We start from the raw sequence: 23,502 nt of genomic DNA on the forward strand, positions 1-23,502 counted from the left end.
TTGCAGGCGTCCGCTACAGCCAGCCGGGGAACAGTGAGGTCACTTCCGCCTCAACAATCAGCCACCATGGCAACAGCGCCATGGTGACCAGCCAGTCTGTTTTACAGCAAGTCTCTCCAGCCAGTCTGGACCCTGGCCACAATCTCCTCTCACCTGATGGTAAAATGGTGAGTACACCTGGGCCATTGTAGCTCTGGAGCTGATAAGATAAGAGGCAAAACAAACACAACTTCTCACAAGGCCTGCCTCAAACAATGAGCCATTGTAGCCCCGGTCGGGGAAAATGGGGGCTGTCCAGAGTTGGAACGGAAAGGTAGGACCAGTGACCCAGCCTTTGGCGGGTGGAAGAAGTGTTCGGTTTGAACCTGGCCAATAAATCTGACAGAGTTCTGCTCTCGTTTTATTGATTGAATGCCTCATAAAGGAGCAAGCCGGGTGGGACACTGTTTGTTTTGGGGCCGCCAATGACATTTGTGTTGATAAAATGTTCATTCATACCCACCCACCCCCCCCCCACCACCACCAAGGCCTCCAAAGCCAGTCTTTCACCTCAGAGAGGACTTCACTTTGAAACAAACCCCCCTCTTTCTCTTCACCACCCCCTGGTGCTGCCAGCAAGGAGAGAAACTAAGTCAGGATTTAGGAGTAGTAGGGGGTGGAGAGAGGCTTCTTGAGCTGGGGCATCTGATGGCACGTCAGGGAAGAGCACCGCACAAAAGGGCAGGTGGGGCGGGGCGATGCTTGCCCCACGAGTGAGAGACACCGACTTTGAAGTTCCAGGGACCAGGGTTCAAATCCCAGCTCCAGCACTTAATAGCTGTGTAGCCTTGGGCGGGTTACTGAACTACTCTAGGTCTCCTTCTCTCAACTATAAAATGCGGGTAATAACAATATGGTTGTTGGGGGAACAAATGTGCTGACAAGGGAAAGACTCAGCACAGCATCAGATAGTCAAGAAATGGTTGTGGTGTTGTGATGTGAATGTCCATGTTCCTCTCTTTAAGTGACGTTTTCTGTGGTCATACCCACAGCCCACACCCAGATGTAAGTTTAGCACACTTGGTGAGGAATAGACTGTTTGAATTTTCAAGGCTCTAATTCTCTAGCCACACAAGGGCAGGGGAGCACCACGGGTGAGAGAGACAGGCATTACAACACCAGTAAGGGTAGGAAATGGAAAACTCGATTCTTTGGGTCATGCTCTGGGTTTCAGTGGGGGAGGAGCTGCAGGTTCCTGGCTTGCACGCTCAAGGTGGAGCTGCACACATTCCCTCAAGGTGTCTGACCCAGAGGCAGGTGGGGGCCCGAGCAGGGGACGGGGACAGGGAGCAGATGCCATTTCAGACCTTGACGTGTGCCCGCTGTGTAGGCAACACAGGAATGGTGAGTCACAGGTGATTGAGTCCCCAGCTCCCTGGAGGAAAAAACAGCGTGCAGTTTCCAAGGGGAGTGCTAGCCTGGGTTCGTGGTCTGTGCAGACTGCTAACAGAGGTAGCGGTCTGTGCAAAGGAAAATGAAAAGGCGCTCCTGGGGGAGGCATTTGGTCGCCCCCTTGCCCTTCCCTCATCCCGTAAGCTTCTTCTTCATGAAGAACAGTTTGTGCAGCTACCTTGTAAGAGGCATAGGCAAGTCTTGATGAGTCACTTTGAGACCCAAACTGGTTAGGGGTGAGGATCACTCATGCTGCTCTGGAGAAGGGGGTCTCATGGAAGAGGTCTTGACTTAGTCCATGAAACCCTCCAAGTCTCCACTCCTCTCGCCTGAAGGTCCTTGGGGTTTGGACCCTCCTGCTCTTTCTCCCAAGAGGCAAGTGGCCTCACCCCAAGCCACAGCTGCTCCAAAGGCAGTCTGCAGACACACTTTTTGCTTCCTGTTCTGCTCAGCAGTCCCCTCATGGGCAGTATATTATTGGATTGATGATTGACCAAGAGAGCACACCTCAACGTTAGCAAACACCTGGAAGCTTGTTTGCAGGGACCGGCTTTTTACTAGTCTCCAACACCCTGGCTCATATGTTAAGTCACTATTACTGGATGCCCACATGCAAGAATCTGTTTTCTGTTAATATATAACAGGTCCATCACAGATTGTGGTCTGCCAAGGCAAGAGTGGAATATGGTTAAAAATAACGCAGGCAAGAAAGCTCGTGTGTCCATGTCTTGGGCTCTGTTGTTTATCAGCAATAGGATCGTTGTTGCTTAACTTCAGCTTCCTCATCTATAAAATGGGGGAGAATAATGCCTGCGTCGTGGCGTTGGTATGAGGATGACTTGTAGCGCTGCGGTTCTTTGGGTAAGCCCTGGGCAAGGAGTGATGTGTTCAGTAGGATGTGAATTGAAACTCTTCCCCCAGGGATTAGTTTTGGAAATATCGCTGATCCATGTGAGCTTTGCTTTGCACTGTCCCCTCCCGTACCTGAGTGCATAAACAAAAAGCGGGCCAGATTTAGGGTTACACATACTGGGGGGCACCTGGGGGGCTCAGTTGGTTGAGTGTCCGATTCTTGGTTTTGGCTCAAGTCATGATCTTGGGGTTGTGGGATCGAGCCCCGCGTCGGGCTCTGTGCTCAGCGCAGAGTCTCCTTACCCCTCTCCCTCCGCTTTTTCCACTCCGCTCATGCTCGCTCGCTCTCAAGTAAATAAATAAAATCTTTAAAAAAAAAAAAATACATACTGGGGCTCCTGGCTGGCTCAGTTGGTAGAACATGTGGCTCTTAATCTCAGGGTCATGAGTTCAAGCCCCACATTGGGCATATAGAGTTTACTTAATAAAAAATAATAATAACAATAAAAATTAAAAAGCACATACTGGATACTCTCACGGTATCAAAGCAGTACGGCCTAACAGGGAAGAGCTCAGGCCTTAGAGGCAGATGGCCTGTTTTCAACACCAACACTACCTCTTGAGCACACTTCTTAACTTCTCTCAACTTCCGTCTCCATGTCCACAATGTGGAGATAGTAACACCAACCTGGTAGGCTGTAGGCGTTGAAGCACTTAGCATAAGAGAAAGTACTGCAAATGGCACCATTCACGGAATACAAACACAGTGAATTACCATGTAAGAATCATGACTGGTGTCCTTGGCAGCCCCTGGCTTCCTTCAGTCCTGGAGGCAAGTAGAAAATACTGGTTGCGTTTTAGAGTGGAAGGAATTTGACCAAGGTTACCCAAAAATAGCAGGTGGAAGGGATTTGAACTCCAACAAAACTGAGTGTGAATTCTGGCTTCCTCACTCACTAATCAAGTGACATAGGACTGGTCTGTCCACTCTCGGGAGGATCAGTGTCTTAATTGGTAACATAGGGGCAGTGGTGAGAACGCCCTCCCCACTTGTGTCAGTATCTACTGAGGACAGTCAGTGGAAGCACTTGACAAACTCTAAAGCCGTGTACATTGAAGTTGCTTTTATGGTTGGCATCTGCATTTCTCTTTCACCATGAAAATCAAACACTGAAACGGCAGAGATTGCCGTCACTTCATTGACTTTCGCCAAAGGGACTACATTACCCAAAGGAAGTCTGAAGGCAGGTTACTGATTTCTTTTCTTTCTTTTTTCTTTTCTTTTTTTAATGACTCTGACATTTTGAAAAACAAGTCCAACAAACAGGCTGGTTCTCTCTTGTTTGATGTGGTCAGAATTCCTTCTTGGTCACGTGACACACCCCCCAACTGATTTCTTGATGCCCATTTTAAAAACACAAACAAACCTGTTTGGTTTTTTTTCTTTCTTTCTTTTTCGAATTAACCTTGGAAGCTATGGGGTTGACCGGAAGGTCAGGGCAGGAGATAGTGTCTTACCTGGGTGCTGGCGTGAGTCCTGTCATTTGACAAGCTCTAGAAGAAGGGCACCTGGCCTACTCAGACATAATGTATGTATCCTGATCCTAAAGTACCTCTGAGTGGTCCTGATACCATCAAGAATGTCTGGAGTAGTTCAGAATGACAGGAGACATCTCTCTTCCTTCTTCCTCCCCCACCTCTCTCTCTCTCTCTCTCTCTCTTTCTTTCTAAGATTTTATTTTTAAGTAAACTCTATACCCAATGTGGGGCTTGAACTTACAACCCTGAAATCAAGAGTCACATGCTCCACCGACTGAGCCAGCCAGGCGCCCCGAGACATCCTTTCTTTTTTTTTTTTTTTTAAGTTGATAACATTTTTTTTATTTTTTATTTTTTTTAAGATTTTATTTATTTATTTGAGAGAGAGAGAATGAGAGATAGAGAGCACGAGACGGAAGAGGGTCAGAGGGAGAAGCAGACCCCTGCTGAGCAGGGAGCCCGATGTGGGACTCGATCCCGGGACTCCAGGATCATGACCTGAGCCGAAGGCAGTCGCTTAACCAACTGAGCCACCCAGGCACCCCCGAGACATCCTTTCTTAATAATAATTTTAGAAATTATTTTAACACTATAAATAGTAAACTACTTTGTTATCAAGAAGAGCATGCGCGTGTGTGCACGTGCACGCGCATGCACACGTGTGTGTATGTGTAAAACTGATAGCTCCTTATAATTAATGGGAACCATTGGAAGCATTTCTGAAGACATCAGAATCAAAGCAAGCACATCTGTGACAGCTGTTGTTTAATACTGTCTTGAAAGTTCTAAGCAATGCAGTGAGACATATACGCATATTAGTACTAGCAAGGAAGAGACCCTATCAGCATGTGTGCTTGTGATGCCATTATACACTTGAAAAAGTGGGGCGCCTGGGTGGCTCAGTTGGTTAAGCGACTGCCTTCGGCTCAGGTCATGATCCTGGAGTCCCGGGATCGAGTCCCACATCGGGCTCCCTGCTCAGCGGGGAGTCTGCTTCTCCCTCTGACCCTCTTCCCTCTCGTGCTCTCTGTCTCTCTCTCTCTCTCTCAAATAAATAAATAAAATCTTTAAAAAAAAAAAGAAAAGAAAAAGTGAAGAAAATCAATAAGGAAAAGACACTATTAGGAATAAATAAAAGGATTTAATTCCCCCAATGAAAGGATGCAAAGTGGCCCTGTGTGTAGTAAACTCATTAAAATCAGTAGCTTTCTCTTACTCATCTGTCAATAAAATATAATGGTGCAAGTTTCCTCATCTGTAAAATGGGTTGCTGAGGTGATCAAATGACAGTGCAGAGAGACATGCTCATAAAAGACAAGCCTTGGGGTCCAGGGCTTATCATTTAGTAGCTTTGTCATTATGATATCAGCTCCTTGACCAAAACAATAAACATTTTTAATGGATAGTGGAGATTGGGAAAAGGTAGAGAAGCCCAATGATGGCGGATCTCCCCCCCAACCCTTAGTAATAATTGCAGGGGTGGGGAAAGGTCCTCTATAAAAGGTAAGAATTTGACTTCCAGAGTCAGGCAGACCTGGGTTTAAATACCAGATATACCACTTGCTGGGTTATTGGATCTTAGGCAATACACATATCTACTCTGAGCCTCGGTTTTTCCATCAGTGAAACGGTGATGGATCTAGCTGATACCATATCTACCTGATACAGATCTACCATGAAGTGTCTGCCTCACGGAACCACAGTGAGGTTTGTTGGCTAACGTATGAGTGGTACTTAGTGGGGCCTGTATCAGTGAGAGCGTTCCTGCCCTTCTGCCTAGTCCCTAATCTGCTCTCACTCGGGCAGACTTCAGTTGTTATTTTTAGTAGTCACATGTCTTTAGCACCAGGAAGAGAGAAGGCATGGAGCAGAACAGAGGATACTTCCGAACTGAGCAAGTGACAGTCCCACAATTCCCAGGAGCAGAAGAATCCCTAAGGCAGGCAGGTAACTCAAAGATGGTCAACAGATGGAAGCACCATAAGGGAAGGGCTTTTTGTATATTTTGCGTCTCAATCTTCAGCACCTAGAACTATGCCTGCGCCTCAGTGGATGCTTCATAATTACTGTTGAGCGAATGAATGCATGAATGCTGGATGAATGAATGAATGAGTAGACGGAGGGATGGAGGGATGAGTGAATTGGCTGTGCAGAGGAATTGCTGAACCATGTCATTTTGGACACTGCTCTTTGCAGTCCCGGCTGCACTCATGTTGCTCTTGTTTTTTTTCTCTCCAGCAGATCTCCGTCTCCGGAGGTGGTTTGCCCCCTGTCAGCACCTTGACGAATATCCACAGCCTGTCCCACCATAATCCCCAGCAATCTCAAAACCTCATCATGACGCCCCTCTCCGGAGTCATGGCCATTGCACAAAGTAAGCTCCGTTCTTGGTCACAAAACCTAGGGGGGCAGGGAGAAGAAGGGTGGGCAGGAAGTCAACCTGATTTTAAGAAAGGTTTATAGAAGGCCCCCTTCAAACTCACCCGCCACTTGTAGATTTGATTCCACTTATCTCTCTCCTCAACAATATTTGGACTGTTTAGCCTAAAGAAAGAGAAAACAATGGAGTCACGTTGAATCTTGGTCACGGCTCGCCAGCCGTGCATCCTGGGGCAAATCATTAACCTTAGTGAGGTTCAGTTTCCTCATCTATAAAATGGGTTGCTGAGGTGATCAAATGACAGTGCAGAGAGACATGCTTGTAAACCTATAAAGCGTGAGTTATGTGTAATATCATAGCTTACACTTTTGTCTCGTGTTCATTTCTACCCCTAAGGATGTGGTAGACGTTCCAGGAAGTTGTGCTGATGTTTCTTTGTGTTGGCCAAGATGGAGCCGTGATGGGCTTCCTTCTAAACAGGGAATTTGGTGTTGTCATAGGACACCTCTTTGGCCAGTGGTGAAAGTACAGTGAGAACTCCCGAGGGGAACTGTTGTAGCATCTCTGAGTCTTTAAGGAGAAACATGCCTGAAGACGGGGGATGGACCCCGTCCTTCCAGCTCTAGGAGGCTCTTGTTCCACGGCGAGCCTGTAGCCCCTCACAGATGGGCCAGTTCAGGCCACGGGAAGGCTGACGGGGGCCGCATCTGTGGAGGCCGCTCTCAGAATTCTAATGTTTTGTTTTGTTTTTTAAAGATTTTATTTATTTATTTGAGAGAGAGAGAGAGAGAGAGCACATCAGAGGGGATAGGGTCAGAGGGAGAAGCAGACTCCCTGCCGAGCAGGGAGCCCGATGCGGGACTCGATCCCGGGACTCCAGGATCATGACCTGAGCCGAAGGCAGTCGCTTAACCAACTGAGCCACCCAGGCGCCCTCAGAATTCTAATGTTGATGAGTATTCGGTGTGTTTTCAGCTTCCTCATGACCTCAGGCCAAGTCATCACTGTGTGACACTGGGAAGACTTCCCGAGAAGGCTCCGGAGAGTTCTGAGGATGGCACGTTGCTCATCTTTCTCTCCACCTAATAGCGCCCCCTTGTCCTCATGGCCTCACTGTATCGTGTGCCCATACTGACCACCTCTTTATTTTGTTCCTGCCTTTTCCTCTTTCTCTCTTCCCTCCAAGTCAGCTCTAGCCAAGGTAGCAACTCAGATCACTTCTGAAGAGAATGGCTTATGCGCTCTTGGAGGGCAAAACAGGGCTAGACCCATGAGAGCACACAGCTTTACTGAGCATATCTTCAGCTGCTCGGCGGTTGATGTACTCTGCAGCTGTTTTGTTTTTTGCATAGAGAAACAGGACTAGAGAAGCTTTTAGAGGACTCACGAAATAAAAAATTGTTTCAAACTTTTACTGCCTTTTCACAGGAATATGGTAGCCATACTAAAGCTATGTCACCTCTTTATTTCCACAGCCAAAAAGATACACAAACCATCCCATTTAACCTTCTTTCTTCCCACATCAAGCTTTGGCGGACACACACACACAGTTCTTATATTTTCTTAGGCACTCTCTCAACTAAAATTTTCCCGGAAGCTATTCCATATTTTTCTCAATTTTGTTCCTCCCGATTTCTTCCTTCCATACTTCTCCACCTTCTTGCTATATCCTTAATCTCCTACTGCAGGTGGGCAGCACCAGAGTGTACATTGCCCTTGGAAGGGTGTTCACGGTGCACGTGCATGTGTGTGCTTGGAGTGGGGTGGGGAGAGCATGAAGAATGGTGAGGATCACCAGAAAACTTGGCCGAGACGCGCGGTCCTAGCCAGTGGAGTGGCAGGCTGAAGAGTTGCTTGCAGGCATCCTCCTGTGTGGCCAGCGCCTGTCCCGTTGAGTCTGAGGGTCCTGCCTTGGGCAGAATGTGATAACAAAGCCCTTGGCACTGCCAAGCCCTCATTCTCTATTCATCCACTGGATGGACAGCATGCTTCTCGGGCAGGAGCCAGTGCCCAGAAAACAGGTGAAAAGGCCAAGAGTCACACTCCGTGGGAGCTAGAATGACATCAGTGGCTCTCGATCCTGGAATTGAGGCACAGCAGGATCACAGACTGTGTTGAAAATAAGATTCCTGGGCCTCACCTCTGAAGGTTCTGACTCATTAAGTCTTGGGTGAGGCGGAGGAATGTATATTTCTTAAAGAGCTCCCCCAGATGATTCTAAAGCCCAGGCAGGTTTCAGGACTGTGCCCTCAAATGTCATCCACTCTCAGCAAGGTAATTTGCTCTTCTGGGCAGGGATTTCCCAAAAGAGCAGCAGTAATAGGCTCCTGGGAAAACAGCTAGTCCATGGGGCCTCCCAGGAGACCCCGGTGGAAGGTGGGAGAGGGAAATGGGATATCAGGGTATCAGGTGAGACTCGGGCTTGGGGAGCTGAGCCCCTGGGGAAGGGGAGATAGTGCTGGTCTGAATGGCATCAGAGGACCCGGCCCCCAGTCCCCCTCCCCAGAAGAGCCAGGAGGGGGCTTACTCTCCCTTCACTTCTGCTCAGGGTTCTCGCCTTTTGGGTTTCTGATAACCATATCGGCTAAAGCCCTGAGTAAGCAACAGCTGAGGTCTTCGTCCTATCTGCACGGAGGACTTCCCACAAACCCGCTTCTGGAACCTTCCCCATTTCAGGAAAGGCTCTCTAGGTGTCCCTTCCACGCTTGCCTGAAAGAGACCTTTTTCTGGGTTTCTTCTTCATTCCATCCTGCCCCCCGTTTCACAGAAAGCAGGGTCAAAGGAACATTGGCAGTCCAGGAAAGAGGTCAGGGTGCCTCGCCCCTGGTCCTCCCGTCGCCACTCCCACCCTGGCTTGGCTGTCTCCCCCAGATTCCTGCCCAGGGAGCACATGGAGCTGGTGGGGGGCGAAACCCAGTCTCTGCAGTGCTGGCCCCTGTTCTGAAGAGGCCTCAGGATGTAGACACAGAACAGGACCCCAGAGGCCTCACACCTCCAGAACAGAAAGATGGCAAGAGCCCCTATAAACTGCCGACGTTTTACTTACGACTTCCTCCTCCCAGTACCTGGACCTTTTGATGCCACAAGCCCTGTGCCGCCAGATAAGATATATCTTCTTCAGAGACCGGTTGAGGTCTGGTGTTTGTCCCCCCTCTCTGCTACAGTCTAGAGAATAAGCGTCTGACCTCTGCCAGGGTCTTTGCACCAGTTCGCTAAATGAGACTCTTCTGGCTTTGTACTCCTAGGATGGTGCAGGTTGTTGTTGTGTTTTGTTTGTTTGGGGCTTTTGGGGGGTTTTTTTGTTTTTGTTTTTGTTTTGTTTTTATCCAAATGTGAGTTCCTGAACACTCCTGCCCTCTGCTGGACAGACAGGTGTGAGCCATAATCTGTGCCCTTGAGTGACGGCCTTTAGCTGCCCTCAGGGCACCCAGGCAGGCCTCTCTTGGAGTCAGGTCTGGAGGGAGTGGGCTGGTTAGAGGCCACCTTCCCAGGGTCCTGGCAACCTCAGGGGAGCCAAATTTGGGAGGATGGTTCTCAGGCCTCAGATCTGTGTAAGCCCTTTTCCATCCATAACTCACTGTGGAAAGTGAGCAAGTCAAGCTCTCCGAGCCTCACTTTCTTTGTCTGTAGAATGGATCTATAAAACCATTTCCCATGCAATCTCTCATGTGAGGCCCCACTGTGCCTGGCACATAGCAGGGGCTCAGTCCGTAACCATTCCCGGGCACTCACCTCTCCCTGTCCCCGCAGCCACCTCTGAGCTTTCCTTCTTGCTCCCACAGGCCTCAACACCTCCCAAGCACAGAGCGTCCCCGTCATCAACAGTGTGGCCGGCAGCCTGGCAGCCCTGCAGCCTGTCCAGTTCTCCCAGCAACTGCACAACCCTCACCAGCAGCCCCTCATGCAGCAGAGCCCCGGCAGCCACATGACCCAGCAGCCCTTCATGGCAGCCGTGACTCAGCTGCAGAACTCCCACAGTAAGGACGCGGGTGTGGGGGATGGGAGTGGGCATGGGCCCCACCAAGGGCCCTGAGCAGCCCGCACTGCCCTCTCTGGATCTGTACTTGCTTGGAAGTGTATTGATTGGGTCACTTTTCCCTACCTGTTATCAACCCAGACGATTTCTCAGCATAACCCTTGTGTGGTCTGTGCCTTTCCTAGACCTACCCTCTACCTCCGTGACTGCTGGGGGAAGGTTTGAAGAGGACAGTTGAGGCCTACGTGTAAAGGGGAGCTGGAGAGAGAGTGCAGGGGTGGCACCCATGGACAATCCCACCAGGCAGCCACAGCGCCTTCTCCCCATGAGCCTCAACGTAGCCCTTTCAATCTAAAATTCCAAGCAACCGTTACCAAATGACGAGAGTGGGCATGCAATTTGCATTCCCTGAAGTTGGAGAATCTTCTAGAATCCCCATGCTGTCCAGTTGACACACCCCAAACGTCTCTAAATCGAGAACCACAGACGTAGGTGGAAAATACCACCTGCGCGCCATCTTGCTTAAGGAATAGTAGCGCTTCTGCGCTCCCCCTGCCCCCAGGCTATTTCTCATACCCTGTTTCTCCACCTACTCTTAAGGCCTTTCTTTCAGCCAGTTAGTTCCCACCCACTCTAGCCACTGTATCTCTGCCCTCCATCCTGAGCCCCAGGCCCCCAGCCAAGCCCTCTGGCCAGATCAGGCCTACAAGTTTGGGGAGAAATCACGGCTGGCAGGGTCCTACAGGAACACCAGATAAGTCTCCGGAATAGAGTGTTCGTCTTGGAGTCAGACAAAACTAGGATTTAAATCCTGGCTCTGAGGCTTACCAACTGTGTAGCCATTGGTAAAGTTACTTAACCACTCTGAGCCTCAATTTCCTCATCCATAAAATGGAATGTAGAGTGATTATGGAGATGAGATAAATAATGTAGAGTGATTATGTAGAGTGAATATGGAGATGAAATAAGAATAGGTATGAACCGTGTTTGGTAAGCATAAGAGTTACAAAAACGCAGGTGATGATTTATTAAGGGACCGTTTAATAGGAGACAGGAATGGGGAAGAGGATTTTTGTTCCTCCCCTGGCTGCCTGACAGAGCTGTGCGTCTGAGGAAAAGCAGCCAAGTTCAGCCTTCTCTCCTCGGGGCGCTCTCCCCGCCTCAGGCCTGCAGAGCTGGTTTCTAAGCACCATCTCACATTCCAATCACATTTTTTTGTGGCTTCTGGAAAAAGATCTCCCATAACCTGTAGCAGAGTCTGGGACCACATGTACCCACTTTCCTTTGGTTCGGGACCCGATAATATGCCCCCACTTGTCCCTGCCCCTGGCCAGGCCCAGGTGGGATTGTCAGAGAGTGGTCCCCAGTGATGACCTGTGGACTGCTGAGCCCCAGCTGGGGGCCCCCGGACCAGACAGCAACCAGCCTCCCTCCACAGGAGGGACAAGCCAGGGTGGCAGGCAGTGACCTTGACCCCGTCCCCTACTAGGGGATGCTGTGGTAGATAGAATTGGCTGCTCCTTCCCTCGTGGCCAAAGATCCACATGCTTCTGTTAGTTGGTCGAATTTATATGAATCTAATGGATAAATCACATGAGTCAAAAGGTTCTAGACTTGGTGAACAAGTACTGGAAAAACTGAAAAATGAGTCACATGCTCCTGAAGGTTTTATTTGCATCTAGTCTCCCCTTGTCTCTCATCCTTCAACTTTCTGTGATGTCATAATATGACCTGTGATGTCATTTTAGCACAAATTGGAACAACCCAGAATTATACAATGAATTATACCCATGTCTAATTATAATTATTAATCAACTTATAATTGCCTGCATAAGACCTGGCTCTTGAGTCATGGCAGATGTGATAAGCTTGTGCTGACCAGCTTGTTTATGTTTGCCAACTACTTAGAACTTTTTTTTGACTTAAAATCTCCGATGCACCACATACGCCTAAGGGCCATTTGTTGATGCCTAGGCATCTAGCGTTTAATTGAAAGTCAGGAGAACAGAAGTGCTGTCCCCTGCTTTCGAGAGGACACTGTGCAAAGCTGTTTGTCTATTTGATACAAAGTACTTTACACACGATGTTTTCTAATCCTACAGCAGCTAGCATTCCCATTTTACAGATGAGGGAATTGAGGTTACGTAACTTAATCGAGGAGCCAGAATTTAAACACATGGCCATTCTTTTTACTGTGTCACACCGCCTTCCAAAACGTCACCAGCGCTGCCCCGCTTTTCTCTGCCTGGGGACACAGGAGCTATGGTGTGGGATGGGGCGTCTATAGCTGTGTATACGCCTGTGTGACCTGCACCTTGACTGTGTCTTCACTCTGTCTCTCCAGTGTACACACACAAGCAGGAACCCCCCCAGTATTCCCACACCTCCCGGTTTCCATCCGCGATGGTGGTCACAGATACGAGCAGCATCAGTACGCTTACCAACATGTCTTCCAGTAAACAGGTAATGCCGGCAGCAAGCGGGGAGGGGGCAGCGACCCAGGCTGTTGATGTGCAGAAAGGGTGGCAGTGCCCCGCGGACTGAGCCTGGTCCCTCCCAGGCTCCTCGTTACTTGCTAAACGAATCCCCGAGGTCAGAGGGCAGGGAAGATGGGCCATAGGCTAAAAGGATGTACTGCTCCCCCGGCTATCCCAGCAAGAGCACTAAATGACCAGGGCTTGATAAACCACTGGAGACTGGATTACACGGAGCCTTTAGGGGTTGAGACTGAGTGTTTCCCAGTGGGTTGAACAGTGGTCCATGGAAAAGATGTCTCCAAGGAGGACTCGGGAGAGTCCCACCCTCTGTAGCATTTCGTGCTGTACAAGAGGGATCCCTGAGTGTTCTCGACAAATCAGTCAATGGAAAAAGAGAGTAGAGAGTCGGGGTCCTGAGGCTGACTCCCCCGTCCAGGACCCATGTGGGACCCAGAACACTGTAAATTCCAGAGAATGACCCAAATCTCCCAACCCGTGGAGATTCCCCAGTAGACAGTCGGGCCTTACAGGGGCCTGCGTTTCCTTGTTGTTTTATCAAGAAACTCAGAATTGACTTCCTAGTGCGCTAAAAGTGGGAAATCCAGAGGCTTTGTCACTCTTTCAGTGGATGGCTAGTTCCCACCTCCAGGTAGAGCTGATGGAGCAGTTAAGCCAACCAAAGACGGGGCTTGTCAGTCCAGCTTGGACGGCTGGACTGTCACGGGACACAGAGTTAGGAAACAGGACAAGATGTCTGAACACACAGGACACTTCCAGAATAATACAATGGGACCTTTTAGGAGCTGGGGTCTGTGCAGCGTGGGAACTGTCTGGCCTCTATTGATTACTAGATAAGTAGGCGACAACCTTGAACTTCGTGTCACAGGCTCTCAGCGGGGTTTGGTCTTGTTGATGGTCTTTTTTCCATCCGAGTCTTGCAACTCACACCTCCTTCACTGCCATGTGCTACCGAGCAGGTTCTTTCATGGGCTTGGGTTCTCTGCTCTTCCCTTTGCCCACATCTCCTCCTGGTCCTGCCATATTATAGAGCAGGTGGGTTCTATTCCTGGTTTTGCCCCTTGTTTGGTGACCTTGACCTCTCTGAGCCCTCATTTCTTCACCTTTAAAATGAGAGTCATAACATGGACTTGTTCTGGGGATTCGATGAGGTCATGTAGATTAAGTGCCTGGCACGTCTTGGGTATGTGCTTGTGTGCTCGTGAACACACACACACACACACACACACACACACACACACACACACACGGCCTAGGCAGCTGGGCTCTGGAGTTGGCGGGGAGAGGGAAAGGTGTGTGGGACCTGCTCTGCCACTCTTCTCTCACCCAACGGAAGATGAAAGGACACCCCCCCGTTGCCCTGCCCTTCGACTCCCGTGCGATTTCCCACTCTTTGTAGTGAGCAGGGAAAACATTTATCTGTGCTCACAAATCTCAATCAGGGGGGCAGCCAGGCGCAGCGGCCCTGCTTGGGAATACCTTCCCCTTTGAAAGGTTTATCAATCCATCTGCCGCTTGGTCAGCCCTAGACAGGGCTCTGATTAATTATTCCTGTCTTTCCCAAGTTGACTTTGATGCTTGCTTGTTGAAACAAGCCCTCTGAATTCAGGAAATGGTCTCTTAATCAAAATACTTAGAGATGCTCTCTGAGACGCGGCCCTGGCCCCCAGATGGCTTCTCCCCTCCACTGGACAGAGTGGCCAGCCGACCTTGAAGCTGCACAGCCCTCCAGAACCACCGTGAAGTTGTCCCTAAGTCCCTGGGCGGTTCAGGAGTCTGGCGGTACGCTCATTTCTGGGATGATGAGAAGGATGATTACACTTAGGATCAAACTATTCACGGAGCCCTTCAGGTTTCTACTTCTCGTGAACATGATCTCATCATTTTCTTTTTATTGCTTGGTATAAGGAGTGTACCAAGTATTCCTTGGTACAAAGGAATGAACTAAGGCCCAGAGAGGGAGAGTGACCCGCCCAAGTTCTCACAGGTGGTCAGTTCTAGAGCTGGACCTTCAGACTCTGGACTTTGACTCTAAATCCTGCACTCTTTCCACTTAAACAGTACTTGCCTTCCAATCTCCATCTCTAAAACACCCACAGCGTTTGCTGCTTTTGAGGTCTTAGCGGTCAGGAACAAGCGTAAAATTCAGCCCACGTAGGTGTCCCAATCAGGCAACTTCCTCCAGACTGAAGGAGAAGAGGAATGGGAAAGCACAATGAAGTCAAGGGTAAAGGTGCTGCTTCCTGACAGAAAGATCCAAGGTGAAGAAGATTTGTACCAACTTTGTTCCCCAGGCAAAGGGTCAGAAATGAATTCTGAAAGAGATCTGGTGGCAGTTCTGTTTTCTCTTTGTTCTAAAGTAGTATTTTCCAAAATGAGTTTCAAGACTGTTGCTGGGAACCGGGGGCACATGGTGTGAGGAAAGGAGGATTCTTTGGTCATATACATTGGGGGAACGGCTCAGCTAAACACCCCAAGGGGGGGCTTCTCCGAATCTTTCGTAGGCTGATGTGTGCATGGAATGGGGCCATTAGTGTGCACAGAGGCTCCAGGCCAAGCATCCTGGACATCGCTCCGTGAGAGGCATCCCAGAGTGCTGGCAAAAGCCAGCAGCCTTCCATTAACCCGGGTCCTTTCTCCACCCCCCACGTGACCTTGGGCGGTTAATTCACCCTGCGGGACCATTTCTGCATCTCTCCTGGGGAAAATCCTACCCCCATCTCACAGGTTACTCCCAGGGCCTGAGAGAGCAGCTGGGACCTGGTGAGGTACTCCATGTGCTAACTCCCTCCCTCTTGCTCCTTTCCATCTGTGATCCTTTAGGAGATACCTTCTATCGGCTCCTTCAAAATTTAACTCATTGCTTGGTCTACATGGGGTCAGAGGAGGTTCTGTCAATAAAATTTCTCAGGATTAGGACTATCTCTCAAGCACATCCCCCCTCTTGGGCCTGGGCTCCGGAGATCTGCTTCCCATTTTTATGCTGACTCACACATGTGCTCTCCTCCCTGGACTCCCAGGAAAAATAGCAAATCATGCAGGGGCCTCTCAGAGCACCAGAGCCCTTTGTGCTTAGTCAAATGCCTGGACTCTAGTAGACGTTCAGTAAATATGAATGAATGAATGAATTCAGAACTAGCATTTTTGAGTGCTTCCCGTTTGCATAGCAGCACTCCAGGTGCTTTGCCATTCTTACCTTTCTCAGCCAACCCTCCTACCCATTCTGCAAGGTAGATATTTTTTATGCCCAACTTACAGAGCAAAACACTGAGGTTCAGAAGTGGGGAGGGATCCGGCCAAATTCACACAGATGATAAATCTGGAGCTGGACTCGCTCCAAATCCATTCCACCACGCTCACCTTCTCCTGTCCCTTTTTCAGCACTCGGAAGAATGACCCAAGGTTATGCAGGCATAAGGCTCAAGCCAGGATTTGAACTTATATCTGATCCCAGTGTTTCCTTTGTCAGGACAGACCTGCCCCGGGGCTGGGTGGATCACATTTCAGGAACCTCTGGGCTGGGGTCATTCTCACCTGCAGCTCCTACAGCTCTGTGTGCCTCCCTGCCCCTCCTCCTCAACCGTGGGTGCTGGTGAGTTACCATCCGAGTGGGTCTGTGCCCGAGCTCCTGTAAAACAATGCCCCGCCAGTCTGGAACAAGACCACAGCAAGGCACTGACATGGGTTAGGACAAGTGTGGGCAGGCTGCGCGCCGAATCCTGTTTCCACAACCTCTGAACCCACTGCTCCACTTCCTAGTTTACAGAGAGGTCAGGAGAGCCCCCCCTCCCCCACTGGCAGTCACTGCTCAGGGGTGCTAAGAAGGAGGTAGATGGCCTCTCAGAAATCCCCGGCAGCTTCTCACGTCCCAACCTTCTCCACTGGTGGTCAGGCAGGACAGTGTGATGATTAAGAGCGCCAAGTTGGCAGTTAGGCCGACCCAGGCCTAACATCTTACCACTTTCTATCTGTGTGACCTCAGGGAAAAGTCCTAGTCTCTCTGAGCATCAGGTTCCTAGCTTGTAATGTGAAAATGATGATTCCTCTTCCGTGGGATCATGGAAAGGACTAAACGCAGTAAGTCTTGTAACATACATAGCTCGGTGCTTGGCTCAAAACACCCCGCCCGTGGCAGTTGGGGCAAACTTGGCTCCCCCCGCTTGGCAACCCTGAGTGTCTCTCAAGCTTAAGAAGGAAGATTGTAAATGGCAAAGGGCATTTATTTTCCCGTGACCATCACACTCAGAAGGTAGAAGGAAGTCATCTTCCTTGTGTTGAGGAGCACAAACTTTTCTCTTGAGAGACTCTGGGCAAGTGACCTACAATCTCTCTAGGCCTCAGTTCCCTCATTGGTAAAACTGGAAGTACAATCATTACATTTATTTATTAATTTGAGGGGGCGAAAAAGGCAGGGGAGGGGCAGTGGGAGAGGGAGAGAAAGAAGCGTAAGCAGGCTCCACACCCAGCACAGGTCGAAACATAGGGGCTTGATCTCACGACCCTGAGATCATGACCGGAGCCAAAATCAAGAGTCAGATGCTTAACTGACTGAGCCACCCAGGTGCCCCATCATTACTTTTAATTAATAGAGCCATAATTAATCTAATTTAATAATAACAGCAGTGAGTTATCTGTACTCACTGTCTCTACTTCCTCAGCTCCAGTTCTGTCTTTTTTTTTTTTGATCTAGTTTTTTTTTTTAATATTTTATTTATTTATTTGACAGAGAGAGAGAGACACAGTGAGAGAGGGAACACAAGCAGGGGGAGAGGGAGAGGGAGAAGCAGGCTTCCCGCTGAGCAGGGAGCCCGATGCGGGGCTCGATCCCAGGACCCCGGGATCATGACCTGAGCCGAAGGCAGATGCTTAACGACTGAGCCACCCAGGCACCGTCCAGTTCTGTCTTGAGGCTATTCCTGAGAGCCATTTGTCCTCACACTGCACTGAAACCTCTCCTGTCCAACTCACTAGTACCACCGTGTTGTCAAAGCAATGGGTCCTTTTCCATCTCTGCCTCTGACATAGCTGATCACTCCCTCTTTTCCCACTTGGATTTTAGGACAGTACCCATTCCTGGTTCTCTCCACTGTGGCACTCCTCATTTCCGTTGCTGGCAGCTTGTCTTCCCAACATTCAGTTGTTGGAGGGCCCTGGGGCTCATTCTCTGCTGTGGTCACTCCTGGATGATCTCCTCCACTCCCATGGCTTTGGATCAAGTGTCCACACTGATGGATCCAGTAGTTCTGTCTCCAGTACGGACCTCTCCCTTGAATGCCCATTCGTAAATCCAGTGCATCTTTGGCATGACAAGCCTCGCTAAAATAGGAACTCTTCATTTTGCCCCTATTTCTCCCTACTCAAACTGCTTCTTCCTTGGGCTTCTCCATTTCCAAAAATGGTACCAGTTGTTTAGGGGAGATACCTGAGAGTCTCCTTGATTGTTCTCTGCACATCCCACAACCAGTCCCTGGGTACGTTCTGCTAGGGATCCTGCAGAATGCATCCCACACCTGAGTGCTTCTCCCCTTCCCACCAGTCCACCTCCTTCCCTCACTGATTCCCTACAGTGGCCCCAACTTCCGACTCCCACTCTCACTCCTGCCCCACCATGGTGGTTATGGTCTGCTCACTACGTAGCAGCGAGAATCATCTCTTAAAAGGAGAAACCAATCATGTCACCCCTGCCCCATCAAAACTCCAATAGCTTCCCATTGCAACCAAGCCAAAACGAAGGCTTCTTAGCACCCAGTGTGATCAGCCCCGTGCCGACCCTGCCCTTCTCACCTCCCTCCCCACCTCCCTCTTCCAGTCGGCTTCAGCTGAGCCATAATTGAGGTGATCCCACTTAAGGACTTCTGCGTTTGTGGGCTCCATAATGCACATCTTTGCACGCTTGCTCCCTCATCTCATTCAGCTCAAATGTTACCACTTCAAGGAGGCCCCTCCTGATTGCCCTCTGTAAATTATTCCCCTTTCCTTCAAATCAGTCTAACCTGTTATCATGTGTATTTTTTCTACAGAGCATTCATCTCTACCTGAAATTTTATTTTATATACATGTGTACTATACACACACACACACACACACACACGTATACACACACACATATATATATTCATTTACTTATTTACTATTCAAAACTCTCTCTAGAATATAAACTCTGTGACGAAATGGACAGGGTCTTGTTCATGGCTACATATGCCCAGTGCCTAAAAAAGCGCTAAGCCTGTAGAAAGCATTCAAAAACGTGTTGCGTGAATGAATGATAATTTCCTGCTTCAAAGGGCTGACGTGTGAATCCAATACAAGGATGCATGTAAAGCCCTTATGTAGCGCAGTGCCTGGCACACAGTAGGACCTCAGTAAACGTTAGCTCCTACCATATGTAATCAGCCCCCTTAGAGCGAGGACGTCCTTAACCGTTACCACAGCTACTACCACCCCTTTCAGATCTTCTGGGCAGGGCCCCCGTGGGGCTGGGTGTGCCAGGCCTTGGTTCTGAGGGACCCCAGTGCACCCCTTATCAGCTGTTTGTGTTTAGACTCTGAAAGGGACAAATAACTCTAGTACCTTTGACAACATTTAGGGCTCTGCCACCATTTTATTATGTGAGCAAACATTTGATAGCTGGGAAGCCCATCCCTAATGACAGGTCATAGAATCTCGCTGGCGTCTCCTTATCTGCCCTTCTTGTTTGCTCTTCTATTGAAACCTGCAAGGTCACAAGCCATTTTCTCTCTCCTCACCTGAAATCTGAAAATTGGAAAAAGGCTGATAGTGGGAAGTAAAGAGACTCGAACGTGGGGGTGGGTGGCGGGAGGAAGAGGAGGCAAAGGGTATCAGGGGACCCTGACCAGGGCCTCAAGAATTTAAAGGGTCAGAACCTGTCCCCTCGAATGCAATCACACTCTGAAGAGGGCTCGCAGGCCCGGGCACCCTGTGCAGCCCCAGTGTTAATTCTGAGCCCTTCCCATGTATCAGTTCGCCTGACTCCTCAACAGCCTCCATTGCACAAGTGAGAAAACTGAGGCACGAAGAGAGTGCCGGACTAAGAACACAAAGCTAGGAGAGGACCCTTAACCTCAAAGCATATTAGAAAGAACACGTGCCCGAGGGCACCCAGAACCAATTTGAATCTCTGTCTCTATGCTGTCCTAGTTCTGAAGCTGGATAATTGGCTCTCTTTGAGCTTGTCTTCCTAATCTGTAAAATGGGCATAATGGCAACCTTGTGCAGGATTATGGCTGGGAGCACTGATGAGATAATAATGCAATAATAGGCCTTTAGCAGTAATGATAGGGGTGTGTGTGTGTGTGTGTGTGTGTGTGTATGTATGTGTGTATGTATGCATGCACATATAAGCTCCTGAGTGTTGAAGGAAGAGTCCTTAGAGAAGGAGCCATTAAGCCAAAAGGCAGAACTTTCCCCTGAGATGCCAAAACAAATGAAAAGGAAGGAAGAGACAGAGGGAAGCCAAAGGGTCTCCCTGGAGAGAAAAGGACGGAATGATGTTCCACGACAGCCAAAATGAATGAGGCCCAGGGCCCTGTCAGGGGAGGCCACCCCCAGGATGTGGGCCGTGGCTCCTCTCGGGGGGTTTCTCCATCCGTTCTGGGGTCTCCTGCCCCCCTCCCGCCCACCTGGAAGTCTGGCATTGGAGGCCTTCAGCCCAGAGTTCTTGTCTTAATAGGAACAAGGCTGTAGAAAGCACTTTGTAATTCCCCTCACGCCTTCCCTGATGGGTCGTTTGAGCAAGTGGCGATTTTCTCATGTGCTTTATAGCCTGTTGCTCAAGTAGATCGGCAGTTCTGGCCAATCTGGGAGCTGATTAGAAATGCAGGTGCTTAGGCCCCACCTCAAGCCCACTCAGTCGGAATCCACCTTTTCACAGGCTCTCTGGTATTCATGGGTCCATTAAAATTTGGGGATCCGTGGTCTAGGGGACCCCTGCCCTTAGAGGTGTTAGGAAGAGGACCCTTACTTCCACGAGAGGCAAGAGCTCGGGTCTAGCTGCCGTTGCAACCACACTGAGCACACCGTAAACCCCATGCTCACAGAAAGAGGAGCTTGACTTCAGGATAAAGGTCAGCGAGCTAAGACTATTTCAAGGTCCGCAGCAATTCACTGCTGTCTTCTGAAGTGGCTGGGAAACCTGGCTCGCGAGTTTCCGTAAAGGGAGCGTGCTTCAGCACCAACCCTGGGGCACTGAGCGGGCACTGTGGGTCCTCAGCCCGCGGCTGGCTGAGTGGGGTCCAGGCTCCCCTGGAGAAGCCAAACGAATGGCCTCGTGCCTGCTGAATGCACGCCGCTGAGCTCTCTCTCCTCTCTCTGCAGTGCCCCCTCCAAGCCTGGTGATGCCCACCCATCACTTACTTTGTGCACAGCAACAAGGACCCTATTTGCCACACCGTCCGCCTCCAGGCAGCTGTCACGGAAAAGGCCAGTGGCCTGACAGGCACCTTCGAGAGAGGTCCCTGCCTACCTGACATTCCGCTGGCGTCTCGGACAGACAAGGACAGCCGGCTGGGAGGCACAGCCCAGAGTGCGGCTTCCCTCCCCTTCTATGCAGTATTGTCGCCATGTCTCTCCCAAGATGTCCAGGACTCCTATCCGGCCCACGGGTGGGAGCCGAGAAACCACGGAGGAGGAAGAGAGAAAGCTGTCATGTCTACGTTGCGCTCCCTCGTCGAACAAACCGATGCGAAAAACTTGAACCTGTTACTGAAATGAGGAGGACACGTGCTATTGAACTGAGCCAAACACACTGTAAATATCAGCAGCCTCCCGCCCCCTACCCCATCCCAGCTGATCTTGAGATTTCTTTTGAAGAAGTAAATTTCTCCAATGGGTGTAAACTATAACCTAATGTAATTAAGTGCAATTGCCCCTCCGCTTCCTCCCCGCCCACCCTGTATATAATACTAAAGTGTCTGTTAGTTCTCTTTGTAAAGGTCGGAGTTGAATCTTCCAAGTGATTGGCCCCCTTCCCCGCCCCCCCCCCATGGAGAAATAGCCTGAGTCGGGAGTGAAAGCTCCTCCCCCTTTCCCTCCGGCCTGGACACACACCGGGACCGTGTCTGTGGGACTGACCGCCAGCTAACGCCGGCCTCCTGTTGTGAAGACACGCCTCTGGATCCTGGAGGGGCAGCACATGGTGTCAGACTGATACCCTAGCTTCCGGCAGGGCTGGGGGTTCAGCCAGTCCACCACCAAGATGCCGCAAGGCAGGAAAACTGGCTGCTTGATAGCACAAGAAAGCATTACTCTCTCCGAAAGCCTCCCATTAAAACTATTTTATCACTGCCCGGAGTCTCCTATTTCTGTCTCTGATGCTTTTGTCTGCCAAGGTTCCGCCGAGAACCCCCCACCCCCTCGCCCCTGGCCCCGACTCCCCTTGGAATGTTCCACGCATTCCACCGGGCTCGTGGCTGCGTGTCCTGGTGTCTCCGTGCCGGCTGCACTGCTAAGGTCAGAAGAGTCCATACCCCCAGCCAGACTCCACAGGCCCCTCCGAGGGGCTCCGGCCAGAGCAGGAGGCAACACCTTTGCCTTCCCCACAGCTCACAGGAGTGAAGGAGTAGAGCCAGCTCTTGCTGACTCTTGGTCATAGGAACAGATAAAAAGCGGGAAGAATAGAAACCCTGTGGGTGCCTTTTTCAGCCTCATTTTAAGCATTAACCCCAGCCTGTCCTTCCTTCCCTAGAGCCATTAGTCACTAGGAGAACAGGCTCCCGTGAGTGTTGCCTCCTGCCCGGCTTTCCCGCTCTGGCAAGGATGCTAATGAACGCGACTCGTCCAAAAGGTGAAAAGCCAAAGGCCTGGACCCTCCACCCGCAGGGGCTTTGCCACAAATAATCCAGTGTTGACTCCAGGAAGAAGGAGGATGTATCTGTCCGCTTTGCTGTGTCCTCTTGTACAGCATAGACCCTACCAGCATGTGGTTTCTTGCTTCTCACCCGAGCATTTCCCAGGAAGGTGTGAGCAAGGGAATTCTGCTGAGCAGGCCCCAAGAAACAGGTTTTTCCAAACCCCAGTGCAGTGGAAGTTGCACTTCATGGTGAGCTGTGCAGATTTATGGAGAACATGTTCTACTATGTGCCCAGGACAGGGATGGCTAGATATGGAAATGCCGACCTCCTCTGGTTCCTGGCTCCCCTAGACAATGGAATTGGAGCTGAGTGGGTCAAGAGAAAACTCATGGTTGGGTCGAGAGGAGCGGGGGCCAAGGCCAAGCACCACGTGCCAAGAGAGGCCAAGATCCACTGTCGCTAGCTGAGAGGTCCTATTGGATGGCTCCTGTGAGTTCTAGGAAGAGGAAGGGAATATAGGCCTCAAGCCCCAGTCTCAGTTGGAACCTTATATGCGGACTCATATTGTTTCTGGGACAGCAAGTATCTGCATTTGACAGATTTAGATCTTGCATTGTTGCAATAACCCTGAGAACCCAGAAGATCTTATTCATCCAAGAGGTCTTGTGGACAGAGCTGGAGGCTGAGGGGAGCGAGGATGGATGGGCGGGGCTAGTCTCTAGGGACGTTTCCTAACCAAACCCTATAGAAACCAAGACACACAGAAAACAACGATGGGAAGGTTGGCGTCTCCCTTCTGCATCAAGCAGGGACCTCCTACACTGGCTCTAAGGGGGGCAAGGGGTCACCGTGGAGGGTTCAGGTGGAATTATCCACGCTGAAGATTCACTTGCAACTAAAAACCCCCATTCTTCCTCCAGAACCTCGTGGATTGACATTTCCAGGCTCTCTCTTTACACCTGGAGCCTAGACTAACAGACAGATGGACCTGTTTTGTTTTTGTTTTTTCCATGACCTACT

The 23,502-nt window shown here is 50.1% G+C and overlaps 1 protein-coding gene across 8 annotated transcripts in view; it reads left to right on the top strand.

The window, feature by feature from the left end:
• HNF1B (HNF1 homeobox B) overlaps positions 1-21,978 on the top strand; it is a 52,895-nt gene extending 30,917 nt beyond the window's left edge. For 2 of the 8 annotated variants that reach the window (XM_027568194.1, XM_027568199.1), the window contains exons 5-9: positions 7-167; positions 6,061-6,196; positions 9,985-10,179; positions 12,523-12,641; positions 21,008-21,978. In XM_027568194.1, the coding sequence (XP_027423995.1) occupies positions 7-167; positions 6,061-6,196; positions 9,985-10,179; positions 12,523-12,641; positions 21,008-21,028 (632 nt within the window). In that variant the 3' untranslated portion in view covers positions 21,029-21,978. The remainder of the gene's footprint in view (positions 1-6; positions 168-6,060; positions 6,197-9,984; positions 10,180-12,522; positions 12,642-21,007) is intronic. The other 6 variants (XM_027568195.1, XM_027568200.1, XM_027568192.1 and 3 more) reach the window with 3 other exon arrangements.
• Positions 21,979-23,502: the final 1,524 nt, after the last annotated feature.

This window comes from Zalophus californianus, chromosome 16 (assembly GCF_009762305.2).
Source record: "Zalophus californianus isolate mZalCal1 chromosome 16, mZalCal1.pri.v2, whole genome shotgun sequence".
Taxonomy (NCBI): domain Eukaryota; kingdom Metazoa; phylum Chordata; class Mammalia; order Carnivora; family Otariidae; genus Zalophus; species Zalophus californianus.